This window comes from Juglans regia, chromosome 6, assembly GCF_001411555.2.
Source record: "Juglans regia cultivar Chandler chromosome 6, Walnut 2.0, whole genome shotgun sequence".
Taxonomy (NCBI): domain Eukaryota; kingdom Viridiplantae; phylum Streptophyta; class Magnoliopsida; order Fagales; family Juglandaceae; genus Juglans; species Juglans regia.
The window spans coordinates 5,369,928-5,386,315 of NC_049906.1; the positions used below are offsets into that span (position 1 = coordinate 5,369,928).

At 35.3% G+C, this 16,388-nt stretch overlaps 3 protein-coding genes across 3 annotated transcripts; all 3 read right to left on the reverse strand.

Moving 5' to 3' along the window:
- Nucleotides 1-11,051: 11,051 nt before the first annotated feature.
- Nucleotides 11,052-12,606, reverse strand: LOC108990787 (disease resistance protein RPV1-like). Its single transcript, XM_018964873.2, has 2 exons — nucleotides 11,809-12,606; nucleotides 11,052-11,540 (listed from the first exon to the last, which is right to left on the reverse strand). The coding sequence occupies exons 1-2, from the start codon at nucleotides 12,604-12,606 to the stop codon at nucleotides 11,052-11,054; spliced, it is 1,287 nt and encodes a 428-aa protein (XP_018820418.2).
- Nucleotides 12,607-13,356: 750 nt separating this feature from the next.
- On the reverse strand, nucleotides 13,357-14,307 carry LOC118348594 (disease resistance protein RUN1-like). The gene has a single exon (XM_035690625.1). The coding sequence runs from the start codon at nucleotides 14,305-14,307 to the stop codon at nucleotides 13,357-13,359; it is 951 nt and encodes a 316-aa protein (XP_035546518.1).
- A 953-nt stretch (nucleotides 14,308-15,260) lies between these two features.
- LOC109017837 (TMV resistance protein N-like) lies at nucleotides 15,261-15,764 on the reverse strand. Its single transcript, XM_035690626.1, has one exon. It carries the CDS (start codon nucleotides 15,762-15,764, stop codon nucleotides 15,261-15,263), a length of 504 nt encoding a protein of 167 aa, XP_035546519.1.
- Between the last annotated feature and the right edge of the window lie 624 nt (nucleotides 15,765-16,388).

A 16,388-nucleotide genomic window follows, 5' to 3' on the forward strand; every position in this document is an offset into this window, starting at 1 on the left:
AATAGTATTAGTATATTAGTATTAGTATTAATATTAGTTATACTAGTAGTGATATTAGTTATACTAATAGTTATATTAGTATTAGACTATTAGTTATTATTAATACTATATATTATACTAATAGTGATATTAATACTATATAATATATATAGTTATAGTTAAAGTCATTTAGTATAACTATATTAGTATAAGTTATAGTGATTTAGTATAGTTATGATACTACAAGTTATAACTATAGTCTATATTAGTATTAGAATTAGTTGTAGTGATTAGAATAACTATATATTAGTATTTGCTATAATGATTTTAATTTAGTATAACTATATAATAGTATTAGTATATTAGTATAGTATTAGTTATACTAGTAGTGATATTAGTTATACTAATAGTTATATTAGTATTAGACTATTAGTTATTATTAATACTATATATTATACTAATAGTGATATTAATACTATATGATATATATAGTTATAGATATAGTCATTTAGTATAACTATATTAGTATAAGTTATAGTGATTTAGTATAGTTATGATACTACAAGTTATAACTATAGTCTATATTAGTATTAGAATTAGTTGTAATGATTAGAATAACTATATATTAGTATTTGCTATAATGATTTTAATTTAGTATAACTATATAATAGTATTAGTATATTAGTATTATACTGACTATATATATTTTTTTTAATATAGTCAGTATTATACTGACTATATTACTGATTGTATTAGTATACTTAATGTCTAATACTAGTATATCACTATAGTTAATAACTTAATAGTATCATATAGTAATATAGTATTAGTAATTGATACTACAGTAATTTATATAGTCATTTATATATAGGCTTAAAGTGGTTTACTAATTTATATATAGTAATTCATACTATTAGACTATTAGTAATTTATATGAATAATACTTTAGTTATTATACATTAGTATTATATGTTATTATAAATTTATAGATTAGTGTTTATACATTAGTATTACAATATTACATGTCGATGTTATTATTCATCTTAGTGTTTATAGTATATTATATATACATTAGTTATTAGTATTATATGCTATTATATTTATACATTAGTAATTTAGTGTTACATGGTAGTAATATTGTAAATTTGTAATAGTATGATATTTACATATACTAAACTATTATTAGTCAATTTAGTCTATATATTATAGTATAAATATATTATTTAACTAGTATATTATTGAGTTTAACTAACTATATAAGATATAGTTGTATAAAATTTAAATAATTAATATATAGAAAAATACATATTTTATAAAATATGTATAAAATCGGAGGCGGAGGCAGAGGCGGAGTCGGAGGGAGACGTCGGAGGCGGAGGCGGAGGATCGGAGTCGGATCGGAGCGGAGTCGGAGTCGGATCATCAATGGATCCGACTCCGACTCCGACTCCGACTGTCAAGAAGAAAAAACCTCCGACTCCGACTCCGACAAGTCGGAGCCGGAGCGGAGTCAGAGCGGAGCCGGATTCGGAGTCGAATTGTCGGATTTTTGCTCAGCCCTAATGCTGTTCTATGTACGGAGCTTTTATGGTGGCTCCATATTCTGTACAACATCTGTTTTTGTCTATTTTAAGTAGTTCGAGGTGTCTTATGGGATTAAATAAAGGGTTAAAAGACTTAAAAGTATTTGCAGTTTGGTTCAAAGTCAAATTGGTTCCTCTAGTTTTCAATTGAACTTTTTACTCAGTAATTGTAAGAATGATTGAATTAGTTTTTTTTTTTTTTTATTTCATAATTCAGTCTGTAAACCATTAAAATGCCACGTCAGTATATATGAAAGTTCGACATGTGTCACTTGACACGCAATATATGCGTGCTTATGTACATAAAAAAATAAAAATAAAAACTGGTATAAATACTTCAGAAAATTCATTTAAAAAATTCTTAAAAATAGAATGCCCTTTATGGGTGGCTGCATGACCACTACTTCTCCTTGGTGTTGGCCAAGAAGATCAGTTCAAGTGACGAGCCTCTATCTTGTCCGTCGTGCTCCTTACCTTATAGTTGTAGTGTCTATTCCGTCCATGTACGTGGCTTCCTTCTCAACCAATTCATCGGTGAAATATAAATGTATAACAAAAAATAGTTTCAAGACATGATTTGGTGATTAACATTGTACCAGCGTTAATTTTAATTTTTTTATTTTAATCTTGATTCATATATATAAAGTCCAAACTTCAATAAATTTAGTTCTTATAATATAGATAAAAAAAATAAAAGGTAAAAATATATCTAATCGTTATGAGTGATACGTGCATACCTACGACATGTAGAAGTACACAAAGCGTTAAGGATAAAAAATAATGATTTTTTTTTTTTTTTTAATTTATTATCAAAAGATTGTAAGTGAAGAATTAGAAAAAATAATATAGATATAATTCATATTCCTATATATGTCAAAATCATTGGTCGTCCCTCAAGACAATTAAATAATATTATCTTCATAGTGTGAATCAATTCATTTGACAACAATATCAATCCTCTAGAAATTTGGCATGACTACTAATCCAACAACCCTGATTGATTAATTACAATATATATAAACCTCCAAAAATAAATATAGAATAAAAACAAAGATAAGGATAATGATCAAACCTAGCTACTATAACTTAAAACAAACTCGTACTGATCAGAATATACACCGTCTTTGTTTTTTAAAGAAAAAAAGAAATAAAAATAAAACGAACAAAACAAGTAGTAGTATTACTGCACTCATTAAGAGGTGAGTTTATTATTGTACAACTTTTTTTCCCTTGTCTTGGAGTGTGGTTGTGGGATCAAAATTGAGTCTTGTTATTGATGTTGTCTCATGATCTTTATGGCGGTTTTGCTTATTGCAGTGCCCTATTGTTTCCTTAAATTTAGCCTCATCGTGCTGGTACAGAAGACGGAATTCACATTTCTGCACTCTCAAGTTTGGGCAGTCACTAGCAATGGAGGCCTGTATTCGAGTGCATTGGTTCAACCACTCTTGAAGTGATCATTTTGGTATAAATGATAGTCACATTATCTCACCTTGACGTACCAACTTGATTTCTTCCTTTGCAAATGGGCGATGTGAATGTAGTGAGGTTCTATATTGCCAATGTCCGTATCCAAAAGACACAGGAGATAATGAGGATTTCCTAAATCCAACATTTTAACATGGGCAACTGTATCATCCTCGTATACCCAAAACGAAGCATACATGGCAAGCCCCAGCCAATTACTTTCATTATAAAAATCAAGAGGTAACTCAAATCTCACTGAGGGCTCGTTGATGTGATAGTTGAACCACTCAGTTATTCCACATGGAAGGAAACAAAAACTATATTCAAAGTTTCTATGGAAGACCTAACAAATAGAAACACAAAATCCAGCCTATTAGTGAGAGACAGGTTGAATGGAGAGGGAAGCAAATTGCTTTTCAAAGAATGTAATATTTTTTTTATCTTTTAAACCTGTTCATTTATTCTTTTTGATGAAATTAAATAACTTCTCATTCTTCGTGTATATACAACAAATGTAATTTAAGAAATTATCAATTGTACTTTAATATTTTTCAAACAAAAATGGTAATGCATAGGAGAGTGGTACTTTTGTCTATCTAAGAAATTCAAAATTCAAATCAATCTCTTTTAAAATTCTCATGATCACTAAATTCATAATAATCATGTATAATTGCCCCTTCACAGTATATATTTCAAAGTAATTAATGCATATATATATAGTTTATTACCTCGCGGTTTTGGTACTGAAAAGGCGGGATAAAACACTTGAGAAATGTTTGCTCAAACTCTTCCATAGCTTGACGGTATAAGAGGCAGAGGCTATAGTTTTGCACTGTCAAGTTAGGGCAATTGATTCCAAATAAAGCCTTAATCTGACTACATGGGCTTCACAAGCCATTTCTCAGAAGTCCATGCGCTATATAGGCTAGCCATAGGAATCCACGTAGATAAAACCACATGCATTTTTCTTTAGTAAGGCGAGTGACAGGGAGAATTATCAACCCACCTAAATCAGTATCCAATCCACAAATAAGTTCGTGAGAAACATTGGAATTGAGATTTTCAAGTGAGAGATAAGTTGAATATTGATCATTGTGGATTGGAAAGGCAGAACATAGAGCAAGCCCCATACAACTTCTATCATTCATGACATTTGGAGGTAGCTGGATATTCACAAACGCCCCCTACTATGATGGTTGAACCACTACGGAACTTTTGTGTGAGGCAAATAAGCGGTACTTATATAGGATGTGGAGGATAGATTAAAGGTTTGTTAAACCGAACATGGTTCTAATGTGTGTGTGTGTGTGTGTGTGTGTGTGAGAGAGAGAGAGAGAGAGAGAGAGAGAGAGAGAGAGAGAGAGTCCCCAGGTGAGGAAATAAAGTACCGTGATGCCTTTATGAAGGAAGTACTCAAAATCAGTTTTCAATGAGAAAACTGAGTCACTGGTGCAATCTAGATACCCAAGTGGCAGAACTATTTAAACACCATTTCCTAAAGCAGTGCCACTTGAAACTCTTTTATTAGATAATTTTTTTGGAACTTGCAAAAGATCTTTAAGACTAAGTCCATCTTGGAGCTCATCAGAGTATGAATAATTATGCATTCATATAAAGGGCTAGCTGATAATGGATTACCTTTTAATTATGGGGGTGATCTACATAAAAGTTGCGCTCCCTAGATTTAGTTATGTTACCACGGGTTTTCAGAAACTTCAATTTATCTACAAAAGATAGATAATAGTAGCAAAGTTGGCCGTTTCGAATAGCTACTGCACACTCTGTCGTTGTTTGAACAAACCCTTCAACATCTTGTTTGTACATTAGCCGTATCCCACACATTTGAGTCTCCACACTAGGGATGTTGCATTCAACTATAGGTTTAACATGACTCCATTGGTTTAGCTTGTTGGGAAGAATTATCGTGATACGTAATGTACGAAATGTAATTGGTTTGAGTTCAGCAATCTAGATCTAGGGATGCTATGGACTAGGTGAGGTTTCAAACAACCTTCATTGCTATCCAAATGAATAATGCAACCGGTAAGAGTTTTTGGATTTGACTTGTTGCGAGAGTCAGTTGGGCGACCCAAAATAACACATTTAGCAAATCCCATATAGCTCTCGTTATTATACAAATTCAGTGGCAAGTGGATTTCTATTGAGGGTCCATCATTTCAATTATTGAACCACGGTGGAATTTCACCTTGAGGAAAGAAATATCCATGAAAATCGCTTTGTAGTCCCTGTAACATAAAGAATTATGGAGACTTGATGTTCAATCTTTGTGTGTGAGAGAGAGAGAGAGAGAGGAACCTGGAAGTGATTTAGAACTAAATTCACATGAGAGGGTTTTACAGGATCTCCTTTGCTGAATTCATTCAAATACACTGCTCTAGCATTAATAAAAATAGAACTCAAATCTTTTGAAACCCTTCCAGCAATTATTTGAGTCAGGCATTTCTCATTTGATGGAAGCTTTTCCGAGAATTGATTCTTCCTATTTATTTGATGGAAGCTTTTCTGTTCTTCACTATTTGATCGAAGCTTTTCTGTTCTATTCTTCACTATTTGATGGAAGCCTTTCGAGAATTGATTCTTCCTACATTTTTCCGGATCAATTAATGAGAAATAAAAAAAGAAAACATATCAGTTCTGAAGCTTATAAAATTAAAGTTAATAAGCCTGGCTCTAGATTCATTGAAAAAATTAAATTGTTTAAGCAAAAACTTAACCTTTCCGTTGAGAAGTAACAAAAAGAACAGGGCCTTTCTCCTGGTAATATTGGATTGAACTTAGTTGATATAACTTGATCATAAACATAGTTTGGCAGATTATTGACTTGATTTACAAAACCCTCGTAAAATTATTAAATTACTATTCTTAAATTGCAACTTTTATTACTCATTTAAGTGGCTTCCGTTAGTACTTAATCTTGTTGGCATCGTCCATTTTATGAACTTGAGATGATATTATAAGCGTCCTTATCTTCACCAAGTAGGGTAAAAAAAACACTATAATTTGACCATACGTTTAACATTTAAATTTTGAACCGAAATAGATAACTTATCTTTCTATTTTCTATCCCCCAATGCTTTTAGAGGACCAAAAATTACTATATGACTATGTGAACTAAATATGCTCAAGGAATATGTACTTTAAAGTTTAAAGGGTACGAAAACAGAGCCATAAATAACATAATTTAGAGTAAAAAGACAAGTTACAATGTCTTCAACAAATCCTAGTTGGAAGCAAGTCTGGAGAAGAAACAGTTTTTTTTTCCTTGTAATAATTAAAAAAAAAAAACAATTGATTGACTGCCTGACACAATCAAAGTATAGTTCTACTAGCTCGTTTAAGTTTCCATAAAAATTAAAGATGCAATCAAGATTTCTTGTTTGCAGCATGTCCGTATACGCTTATCTAAACTATGAGACCAGGGTTAATGAGCCCGTGAATATCTTGACATCAAGAAATTAATCAATAAATACCAAAATTATGCGTAGGAAGAAATACTACAACATTTATAAGAGCAATATCAAGGAACATGTTTGGCCTCAACGTCTCAGAAGATCAAACCCAAGAGAATTGGATATCCTCCAAGATTGTGGGAGCCATCTGCCAAGTGGAGATCAGCACCCAAAGATGGAGAGCTTCTACAAGGGTTACCACAATCTTCTTTTGGCCATCTTTGAAAAAAAAATGTGGAGCAAAAATTCAAAAGTAATTCCAGGTTACCAACTGAGTTGATACAATCCTTGCTATGTAGAACCTAGCATGGGAAGTTCTTTTATTAGTATGGGAAGATAAATCCCTAGACTTCAGCAATGGTCTACCCTCATCAGTAGGAAAACACAACATTATTGGTGATCTTTGATCGTTTGCTAAAATACAGGCATCTTATCACACTAAATTACTGAAGGAAATGTTCCTAAAATAAATAAATTAAATAGCAAGATTAACAATCTTAAGCCTTAAACATTGTGCAAAAACTTATCTCGCAATGATGGATGTGGGTTGCGAACAGAGAAAGGGAGAGAGGGAGGGCCTCGGGCTGTCGGGCTAGGCGTGGAGGAGAAGGGGGCTTCGATGGAGAACTGGCAACGGCGTTGACGTGTGGGTATGGCGAATGGCACCCCTAGTGGTGGTGACATAGAGAAATCCGAGAGAGAGAGAGGGGTGACGCCAAATTCAGGGAGGCAAGAGATCGGTGGCGAGCTGGGGAGAAGAAGGGGGTGGCTGTCGAGGTGAGGTGGTGGGAATGTTGACGCCAGATTCGCGCAGCGGCGTGGGTTGTGCTCGAGAAGGAAGAGTTGGGGAGAGAGAAGGGGAGGGAGGGAGAGGAGGGGGGCAAACGACTGGAGTGAAATAAAGGGAAACAAGTGGGCAATTTAATTTTATTAGCTTTTTGCGGCATCTTAATATCGCCACAAATAGCACAAAACTCGTTGAAAATTATAAAAGTCATTAGCAACGAATAAAATATCGCTCGAAATATTCAATTGTGGCGACTAAAGGTCGCTGGAAAAAATTTTGTACAGTTTTCATACATTTTGCAAAATTCTAATCACTAAATAGTTTTTGCGGCGATCTGAAAATTGCTGGAAATAACTTATTTTCTTGGAATATGCGGCGATTTTAGTAGTCGTCGAAAATAAAACACGGTTTCAAAAATAAATTTTATTTGCGTTGATATTAACTTGCTTCAAATGCTTCATAAGTCGCCACAAAAGCGGAACTGCTATTCTTGACGGTTTAACAAATTGTTGGAACTGCTCATTTCTGACGACTAAAGATTTGCCATAAATAGTCATCTACAATTTTTCATAAATTTTTTGTAAAAAGATATTTCCAACGCTTTTTATTCGCCGCTAATAAACATTAAGTCTCCAGAAATGTATCTATTGTGGCAATTGTTTCCGGTGACAATGACTTGTCGCAAAAGTCCAAAAAGTCACCGCAAATAAGTGAACAGTAATTTCGGCCTCAACATTTCAAATACATTGTGTTGGATTTCAATGGCGAGAGAAAAATCGCCTCAAAGAGGGGTTAATTGCAGCGATTTTTTTTTGTGATGATCATAAAATTGCTAGAAAAGGCCTATTTTCTTATAGTGTCATTTGCTGTATTTAGTAAAATACACTGCTCCAACATTAATAAAATTAGAACTCAAATCTTTTGAAACCCTTCCAGCAATTATTTGAGTAGACATTTCTCATTTGATGGAAGCTTTTCTGAGAATTGATTCTTCCTACATTTTTGCAGATCAATTAATGAGAAAAAAAAAACATATTAGTTCTAAAGCTTATAAAATTAAAGTTAATGAGCCTGGCTCTAGATTCATGAGAACATGAAATTTTTTAAGCAAAAACTTAACCTTTCTGTTGAGAAGTAACCAAAAGAACAGGGCCAACTTTCTTCTAGCAATACTGGATTGCACTTAGTTGATATAGCTTGATCATAAACATAGTTTGGCAGATTATTGATTTGATTTACAAAACTTCAGAGATAGCTTTGACGGTGGATATCCAGACTCCATGATACACAGTTTACTATTGTATGGACAATCCCAATCAATTCTTGCTCGTATACGACACGGATTCCACACATTACAACCTCCATATTTTGATTGTTGGTTCCAAATGAAGCTTGGATCTTGCTTCGTTGATTCAACTTATCAGTGAAAAAGACACAAGGTATGTGGAACAGAAAAAGTCTACTTGGCCCAGCAACAATTGTGTTTGGGGTGGGGGGAAAGACCAAAAAACATAATTTGAGATCATCATCATATGCATCCAAATGACCAAAGATGTTGTGGGAAACACCTATCTGGTTGCGGATAACATAACTAACATATATAGAAAATCCCACACACCCCTTGTCATCATATAAATTTGGAGGCAAGTCGACACTAACTACAAGCCCCATACCATGAAGTGCGAACCATAGCGGGGATGCACTTAGCGGAAAAACATACTTGTGCTTGTTGCTTTGTGCATAGTTTACCTGTAAAATATAGGGATATATATCACGTTTGGAGAGAGAGAGAGAGAGAGAGAGAGAGAGCTCATAGCATCTGAGAAGCAAGGATTCAAGTAGTGTTTTTAGACGAATGGTTGAGCCACTGTTAATGGAGCCTAGGTCCTCGACAGAACAACTACTTTAATTCTTTGAGTTGCATTCTAATATTTCATTTGAGGTAAAACCTTTATGCAATAGATTGGACCACTAGATTCTATTTCACCAACATTCTTTGGCGTAATCAGGTTTAGAAAGGAAAACTGGAACCACCTGGATAGCTACTTCGTGGAGAGTGTTAAGAACTTTTGGATTAATGGTTAGGTCTTTAACAAATGGTATCAGAGCCGGTTGTGGGCTTCCATATTGTCTCGCCTAACTGACTGGGCTTGCGGAGTGGCCGGCTTTGGATCTAGTGGGACTGGCCATGTTGCCCCAGCCTGGTGAAAGCCTCCCATAGTGTTCGACCAATGTGGGCATTGGTCCTGAAGAGTAGGGTTGTACAACGATGGGTTCAGCGTCGGTTTCAACGCAAAATCGAGACACCATCGACGCCTGCCATGGGTCTGTTGAACTGACTGAAACTGAGGGTTTGAGGAGAGAAAACCGATCATATCGATCTCAACGTGCGTCGGCACGGTCTTCGGTCCACCGTTGGCGTCTTCTGTGAAGGAGGAGAAACTGAGGAAGAGTGAAGAAGTGTTTCGCCGTTGCTGCCATGGAAGAATAAGAGAGTTGCATAGGCTAGAGAGGAAGAAGATGACGTGGGGAAGAAGAAGAGGGGCGTGGGGGGTTATTAATTCATCTTAAAACGGCCCCATTCTACTATAATTTTTTTTTTAACTTTCAAGCTTTAAAACGACGCCGTTTCACTTATTATAAGTGGAACGATGCTGTTTTATATACATATATTAAAAAATATATAAATAGACTGGATCGGCCGGTTCAGCGGTTTTCCAGGGGTTCAAACCGGCTTTGAACTACCGATATTGGTTTTCCTTCAATTCCTCTCGACTGCCGACCGGTTTTTTGCCAATTCCGGCCGGTTCCGTGATCCGGCAATTTGTCTGATCGGTTCGCGGCAGGTTCTGGCGGTTCCTGTACAGCCCTACTGAAGAGTGGGGGGTATGTTATGGTCCAACATTAGTTAGGAGTCAAATGGTATGTGTACATATAAGCTTGAGGGCACCTCCAACTAGCAAGCCGGTTTTCTAGGATGTGAATTCGTGGGCCATATATGAACACATAACAAAAAGCTCTGGAATTTGAAATGCCCATTTCCATCGCAAATTTTGAGTCATTTTTTTAGCATTAGCATTGGATTTGCAAAAACTTTGCATAATATAACATGATTTTGCATTTGGCTATTCTACTCAAAACTTATTCCCACGTTAGATTATTCATCTATTAGTCAAAAAATAATAAAATATTATAAATTTAATAATATTTTTTTTTTCAATTTGTTTTTCAATTAATTTTTTTCTAAATTAAGAGGTATATGGAAATACATTAATACAAGTGCAGAACAATATTTCTGGAGTGCAGCAAATACATTCTAAATATTTAATACAACACCATTAAAAAAAACACATCTGTCAATTACATTTTTACCTAAAAAAAACACCATTTAATTTTTTTTTTGTTTCCACCTCAAATCACAGCCGTGGGAGCACTAGAACAAAGCACAAATCCCCCCTCCAAATAAAAAAAAAAAAAAAAAATCTAAATCTAAAAGATTGAACCCAACATTAACAGGCAGAAAAAAAAACTTCACTAATGCCCCAAATCTAAAATAAATAGTGCAGAAGAAAAGTAAAGGAAATAGCAAGTATCTGAAAATATTTTTAATCAATTTGGTCTAACTACAGTGATCAACAAATATTATAACCTCCAATCATAAATTACTGTAGCTAAAGTCATATCCTTTCGAAATTGTATAATTCTATGTAAATTATTTTTGAATTCTATTAGCCAAACTCTTAATTGAATTTGTATTCATAAAATTCAATGAGGATGCGAGAAAACTGCATCGATAAACTCTTGGACATTTTGATCATGTACTAGTTGAGCCCCACACTTTTCCACCTTCATGAACGGATTTCCAATTGTAATTGAAACCTCAATGTAATTCCATTTATCCACTTGCTTTGACTTTTTGTCAAACCAGATGCGTTCTACATATATCCAATGTCCTGCTGGTGTATCAATAGTACTAGAGAATTTCTGGAGTGTATCGAACTTTAGGTGGGCTTTGAGAGGACCTTCATCGGTAACAAAATGAAACACAAGCTCCTCAGAATCAAACCCTGTAAAACGTGTTGATTCCCAACTTTCAAGGTCATTGATTTCAAAGACAAAATAAAGAGCATATCCGAACCACTTTCTTCTATCAGCGAAATCTGGATGCAACCCGATTGTAATCGAGGAATCCATACTCTGATTCTGGAACCACATTGGAATTCCTACTCCTCTGGCTGCAACATCGATGTGTGCCTATGAAAAACAGAAAGCTAACTTTTTATGGTTCAACTAACTAGGTATATTAATATGACATTTTGTCAAGTTAAACCATTCAATATCCACGATTTCAATCCAAATTACTGTTCTTAAATTGCAACTTTTAATACTGTTCTTAAAAAGCACTATAATTTGACCGTACATTTAACATTTAAAAGCCTCTATATGATGTTTGACAAAGGACTGGAGCAATTTGAAATAAAGTTAAAAATTTGATGGTGCAAGAGAGAAGAAACTAACATACCTTAATGGTTCTTTCTTTCAATAGGTCGCGTTGTCCATCTTTCAATCGATGTGGCTTACGGAACCAGTTTAGAGTAGCTAATCCAGTTTCATCTGATACCCATGCATGAAGTTTATTAGAAGGTGTTTCCAATGAGATACAATCTAGAGCATCAACGTATGCTGTACTTGAAGGAAGTTCTGGCAATGATTGAAGCTGGCAACAACGTCTCAAGAAAATGATAACAAGCTTCGAAAGTTGAGAGATGCTTTCAGGTAAGAGCGTGAAATCGTTTCCACTTAGATCTAGAGCTAGCAGTGATGATAATTCACTTAGGTCATTGGGAATTGCTCCATCTTTTAAATGGCAATTACTCAAATCTAATTTCTTCAAGCTGCATAGAGCCCTTGACAACGAAGTACGCAACACCAAACCAGTGTCGGGGTTCCCCCAAAACCAAGTTACTAATCGTTTGAGAAACGACTTAGGTGGCAGACCTGAACATCCTTGGAAGGACAACAATCTAAGATTTTGTAGACATGTAATGGAGGATGGAAATTGCCTTATAGCGGTTTCACTTAAATCGAGCTCCTCCAGACGTTCCAAATTCCCTAGTCCCTCAGGCATTTCCTCAAGTTGTGAACAACCATAGAGAGCGAGAGTTTTAAGAGATGTCAAACCACAAATGGCACTCGGAAGACTCAAGAGTCTTTTGCAGCCTCTCAAACTCAAATAAGTAAGGCCAGTTAAATGCCCAATTGATGATGGAAGTTCTTCTAATGAAATCCCATCCAAATCAAGTTGCCTCAAACGATTCATATTTCCCACCGTTTCTGGAAACTTCCAGAGTCTCGTACAGCCAGAAAGAATCAAAATTTCTAGGGAATCCCAGCTAATGTTACAGGGAAGGCTAGTAAGAGATGTGCAACCTTTCAAATTCAGAAGAATAAGACGTTTTAGAGCTCCAACCGATGAGTGGAGATTACGCAATTTTGTACAGCCACGAAGAATCAGCCTTTTAAGATTTGGGGCATTAGTGAAGTCCGGGGTCTCCACCAAGTACCGAGAGTCACTAAGGTCAACATGCTCTAGCTTGTATAAACTCTGGGATATAACAATAAATATGGGAATGAATTAACTTTGATGCATACATTAATTTATTAGTCTTTTAGAATTCAGAAAAAAACACTTTTATTCAAGCAAACATCTTACCTTAGTTCCTTGCCACAGTTGCTGAATGTGGCTGCAACTCATACTCAGTTCAACGAGTTTATCAGCTTGCCGGAAACTCATTGGCAAAGATTTTAAAGGATATCCATGCCACTCCATAACCCGCAACTCTGTAGAAAGATAACTAAGGCCTTGAGAAAGGTGCACATTACCTATGATCTTGAGAAATCTTAAGTTCTTCATCTCCGAGAAGACATCAGAATTCAAGTGTAATTCTTCTTGTGGAGGAGAGTTTAGGACTATGCCTTCGATCCTATTTGTTCCCTAGTGACCAACGAGAACAAATTAGTGCAGTGCATGATATAATCAAGTATACTGAAATTCAATGAGCTTATTATTCTAAGATCCACTTACACTATTGTTCTTCAGTACACGAATGATATCATTAGTAAGCCACAACCTACTCTGTCTGCCAGGATCTCCCTGAGATTGGCGACGAACAATTTCATGACCCATTTCTCGGAGTAGATCATGCATCCACAGTCTTCCTCCCGAGATTGTTATGAGAGACTTGTTGATAAGGATCTCTATACCACTGCTTGGGTGATAATCACAACTTTCTAGTATGCTCTTGACACGGTCGACATACTTCTCCCCTCTGAAGTAACATGCAATATCTAGAAACATTTTTTGCTCGTTTTCCTCGAGTCCATCGAAACTTATTTTAAGTATATCCACGATTTCTTTCTTGGGGTTTTCTCTTAGACCTCTCAGAGCACTTTTCCAAAAATCTACATTATTCCGACATGATAAGAATAGACCCAAAACTTCAAGAGCTAAAGGAAGGCCATTAGCATAATGTATAATCTGTTTGGAAAGCTCCACAAAACCTTCTAGAGGGAGGTCATTCTCGAATGCTTTCCAACTAAAGAGTTGGAGAGCTTCATCATCATCCAATTTTTTAGCCCTATATATTTCATCTTCAGCCAATCCACGTTTTATCAACACATCCTTATCTCTTGTTGTTATAAGAATTATACTCCCTCCACCAAACCAATCCCGCCGGTTTGCCAATGCCTCTAATTGTTGGGTTTGATCCACATCATCAAGAACTACTAAAACCTTTTTACGACAAAGTACTTGGCATATCGCATTACTTCCTCTTTCAATGTCCCTAATGACAATATTGCTCGTCATCAGGATATCGGAAAGAAGTTGTGTTTGCAAAGGAACTAGACCGCCTCTTGTACTTTCTTCCCTAACATTGGCAATAAAACTTCTAGCTTCAAATTGACTGGAAATTCTGTCATAAACGGCACGTGCAAGAGTTGTCTTGCCGATACCGCCCATCCCCAATATCCCTACGAAGCGAACATCATCCGGCCCAATATTTAAGTAGGAATTCATCATTTCCTCTACACGAGAGCCTATTCCAACAAGCTTCTTGGAAACGGCTGAGACTATGGAATTTAATTTACCATCATGTATCTTTCCGACAATCTGTTGAATAACCATTGACTCATCCCTGCAAATTAAGAAGATTGAAAAAATAAACCAATGTAGCGAGCTGTGTTGTAATCAATTGGTATGCATATAGGTTATATATATATGTGTGTGTGTGTGTGTGTGTGTGTGTGTGTGTGTGTGTGTTGTAAAGCTTTTAACTCCCTAGACTTTCTACTCTCTTTTCTTTCCAAAATTCTAATGCAACATTCCTTCTCTGAGTGCTGAGAAGAAGGTAACTCATCTACATCACCAACACTAGAATTTCTGCAAAATTTTATAGCAATAATTCTTTCTCCGTGTTCCCTTCCTGGTGTCACATAACAGTACCAAAAAAGGGTGACTCTTATATTTTATACAAAAATGATAACAATTAAATCCAACAAGAATATAATTAACATCAAGCTTGCCATGGCCATTATATCGCTAGCTACCGATCTGATCACTTTAATTTGTAACCAAAAGGGAAAAAAATAAAGACATGAACCTGCAGGTAATTATAAGTTAAGGTTAAAATCTGTTGTCCCAGAAATTAGGATTACTCAAGCAATCTGATAAACTATTGATCGAGAGACCCTTTACCTTTGGCTCATCTTGACTGGAAACTTTTATATATGAATGAATGTCATGCACGTTGATTCGTTCTTAATTGGAAAATAAAGCAATTCTATGAATATGTCATGTTCATGTACTAGTTTCCGTCGAAAATATATAATGATAAAGTACTACTGGAACCGAAACAGAATTATTTTCCAAAGTCAGGTTTCTGAAGATGATCTAGAACGTAATTAATAAGTTATTTACCCATCGCGTAAATCCCATCCGGAGATATGGCCCACTTTATGCAATGCCGATCTCCATGTTTGCAGATCATCTACTACAATCCTGGGATCATTTTCATGTTTATCAAAAGCTTCTGCAAAAGTATCTTTCTGATTTCTCACGTGAGAAGGATCCACGTGATAGAAAACTGGCAAAATTATCAACCTCATCTTTTTCATGCGTTCCATGATCTTGGCCAGTTCAGTTAAGCACCATCTCGAAAAAGCGTAGTTTGGTGAGAGAATGACAACCGCATACATGGAGTTTTCAATTGCATTCAAGAGTTCTTGAGATATATATTTTCCTCTCTCCAGTTCTTTGTCATCCCTAAAGGTAGAAAGGCTTCTTTGTTTCAAAGCAGTATACAGATGGGCAGTAAAACTCTTGCGGGTGTCCTCGCCATGGAAACTGAGAAAAACATCCCATGGAGGCGAAGAAGAAGAAGATGAAGGGGATGTTTGAGTGGTTGGAGAGTACGCCATTAATTCGAAACTTAACAGGACCTCGTTTGCAGATTTGGTTAATTAACAACAATAGGAGATGATCTTTATACTGTCACGACTTGATCTTGTGCTATGTAGTATGTACTGTATGCACCTAGAAGATAGGTAAAAACATGTAGTGTATTAATATATATTTTTAAAAAAATATTTAAAGTAAAAAAGTGCAATTTATATCATAAGCACATGAACTAAGTAAAATGAGAGACATAATATCACTACCTTAAAAAATTCCATAGCCATAAGAGAAAAGTTAACCCAGCGGCGTACAAATACAAATCTTTTATTTTTTAATTAAAATAAAAAAATCAAATGATCTTGTCTGTGGGTATAGCACGGCTCATAGCGAGAATATAAAATTATAAGAAATGCTACTCTTACATATGGGGCTCCCGACGGGGGCTTTCGACTGTGCCACGTGTAAAGAAAAAGGTCGCCCATGAAAAGATCGAGCATTAATCTTCCATGCACCTTAATAATTGCACCTTATTTTACTTGGAAAATTTGTCTATTTGTTTCATCACTTGAAAATTGAAAGGCTGAAGATAAATTATAAAATACATGTTTCTAAAATAAATAAAAATATCATCGCTCAATAATTTTGGA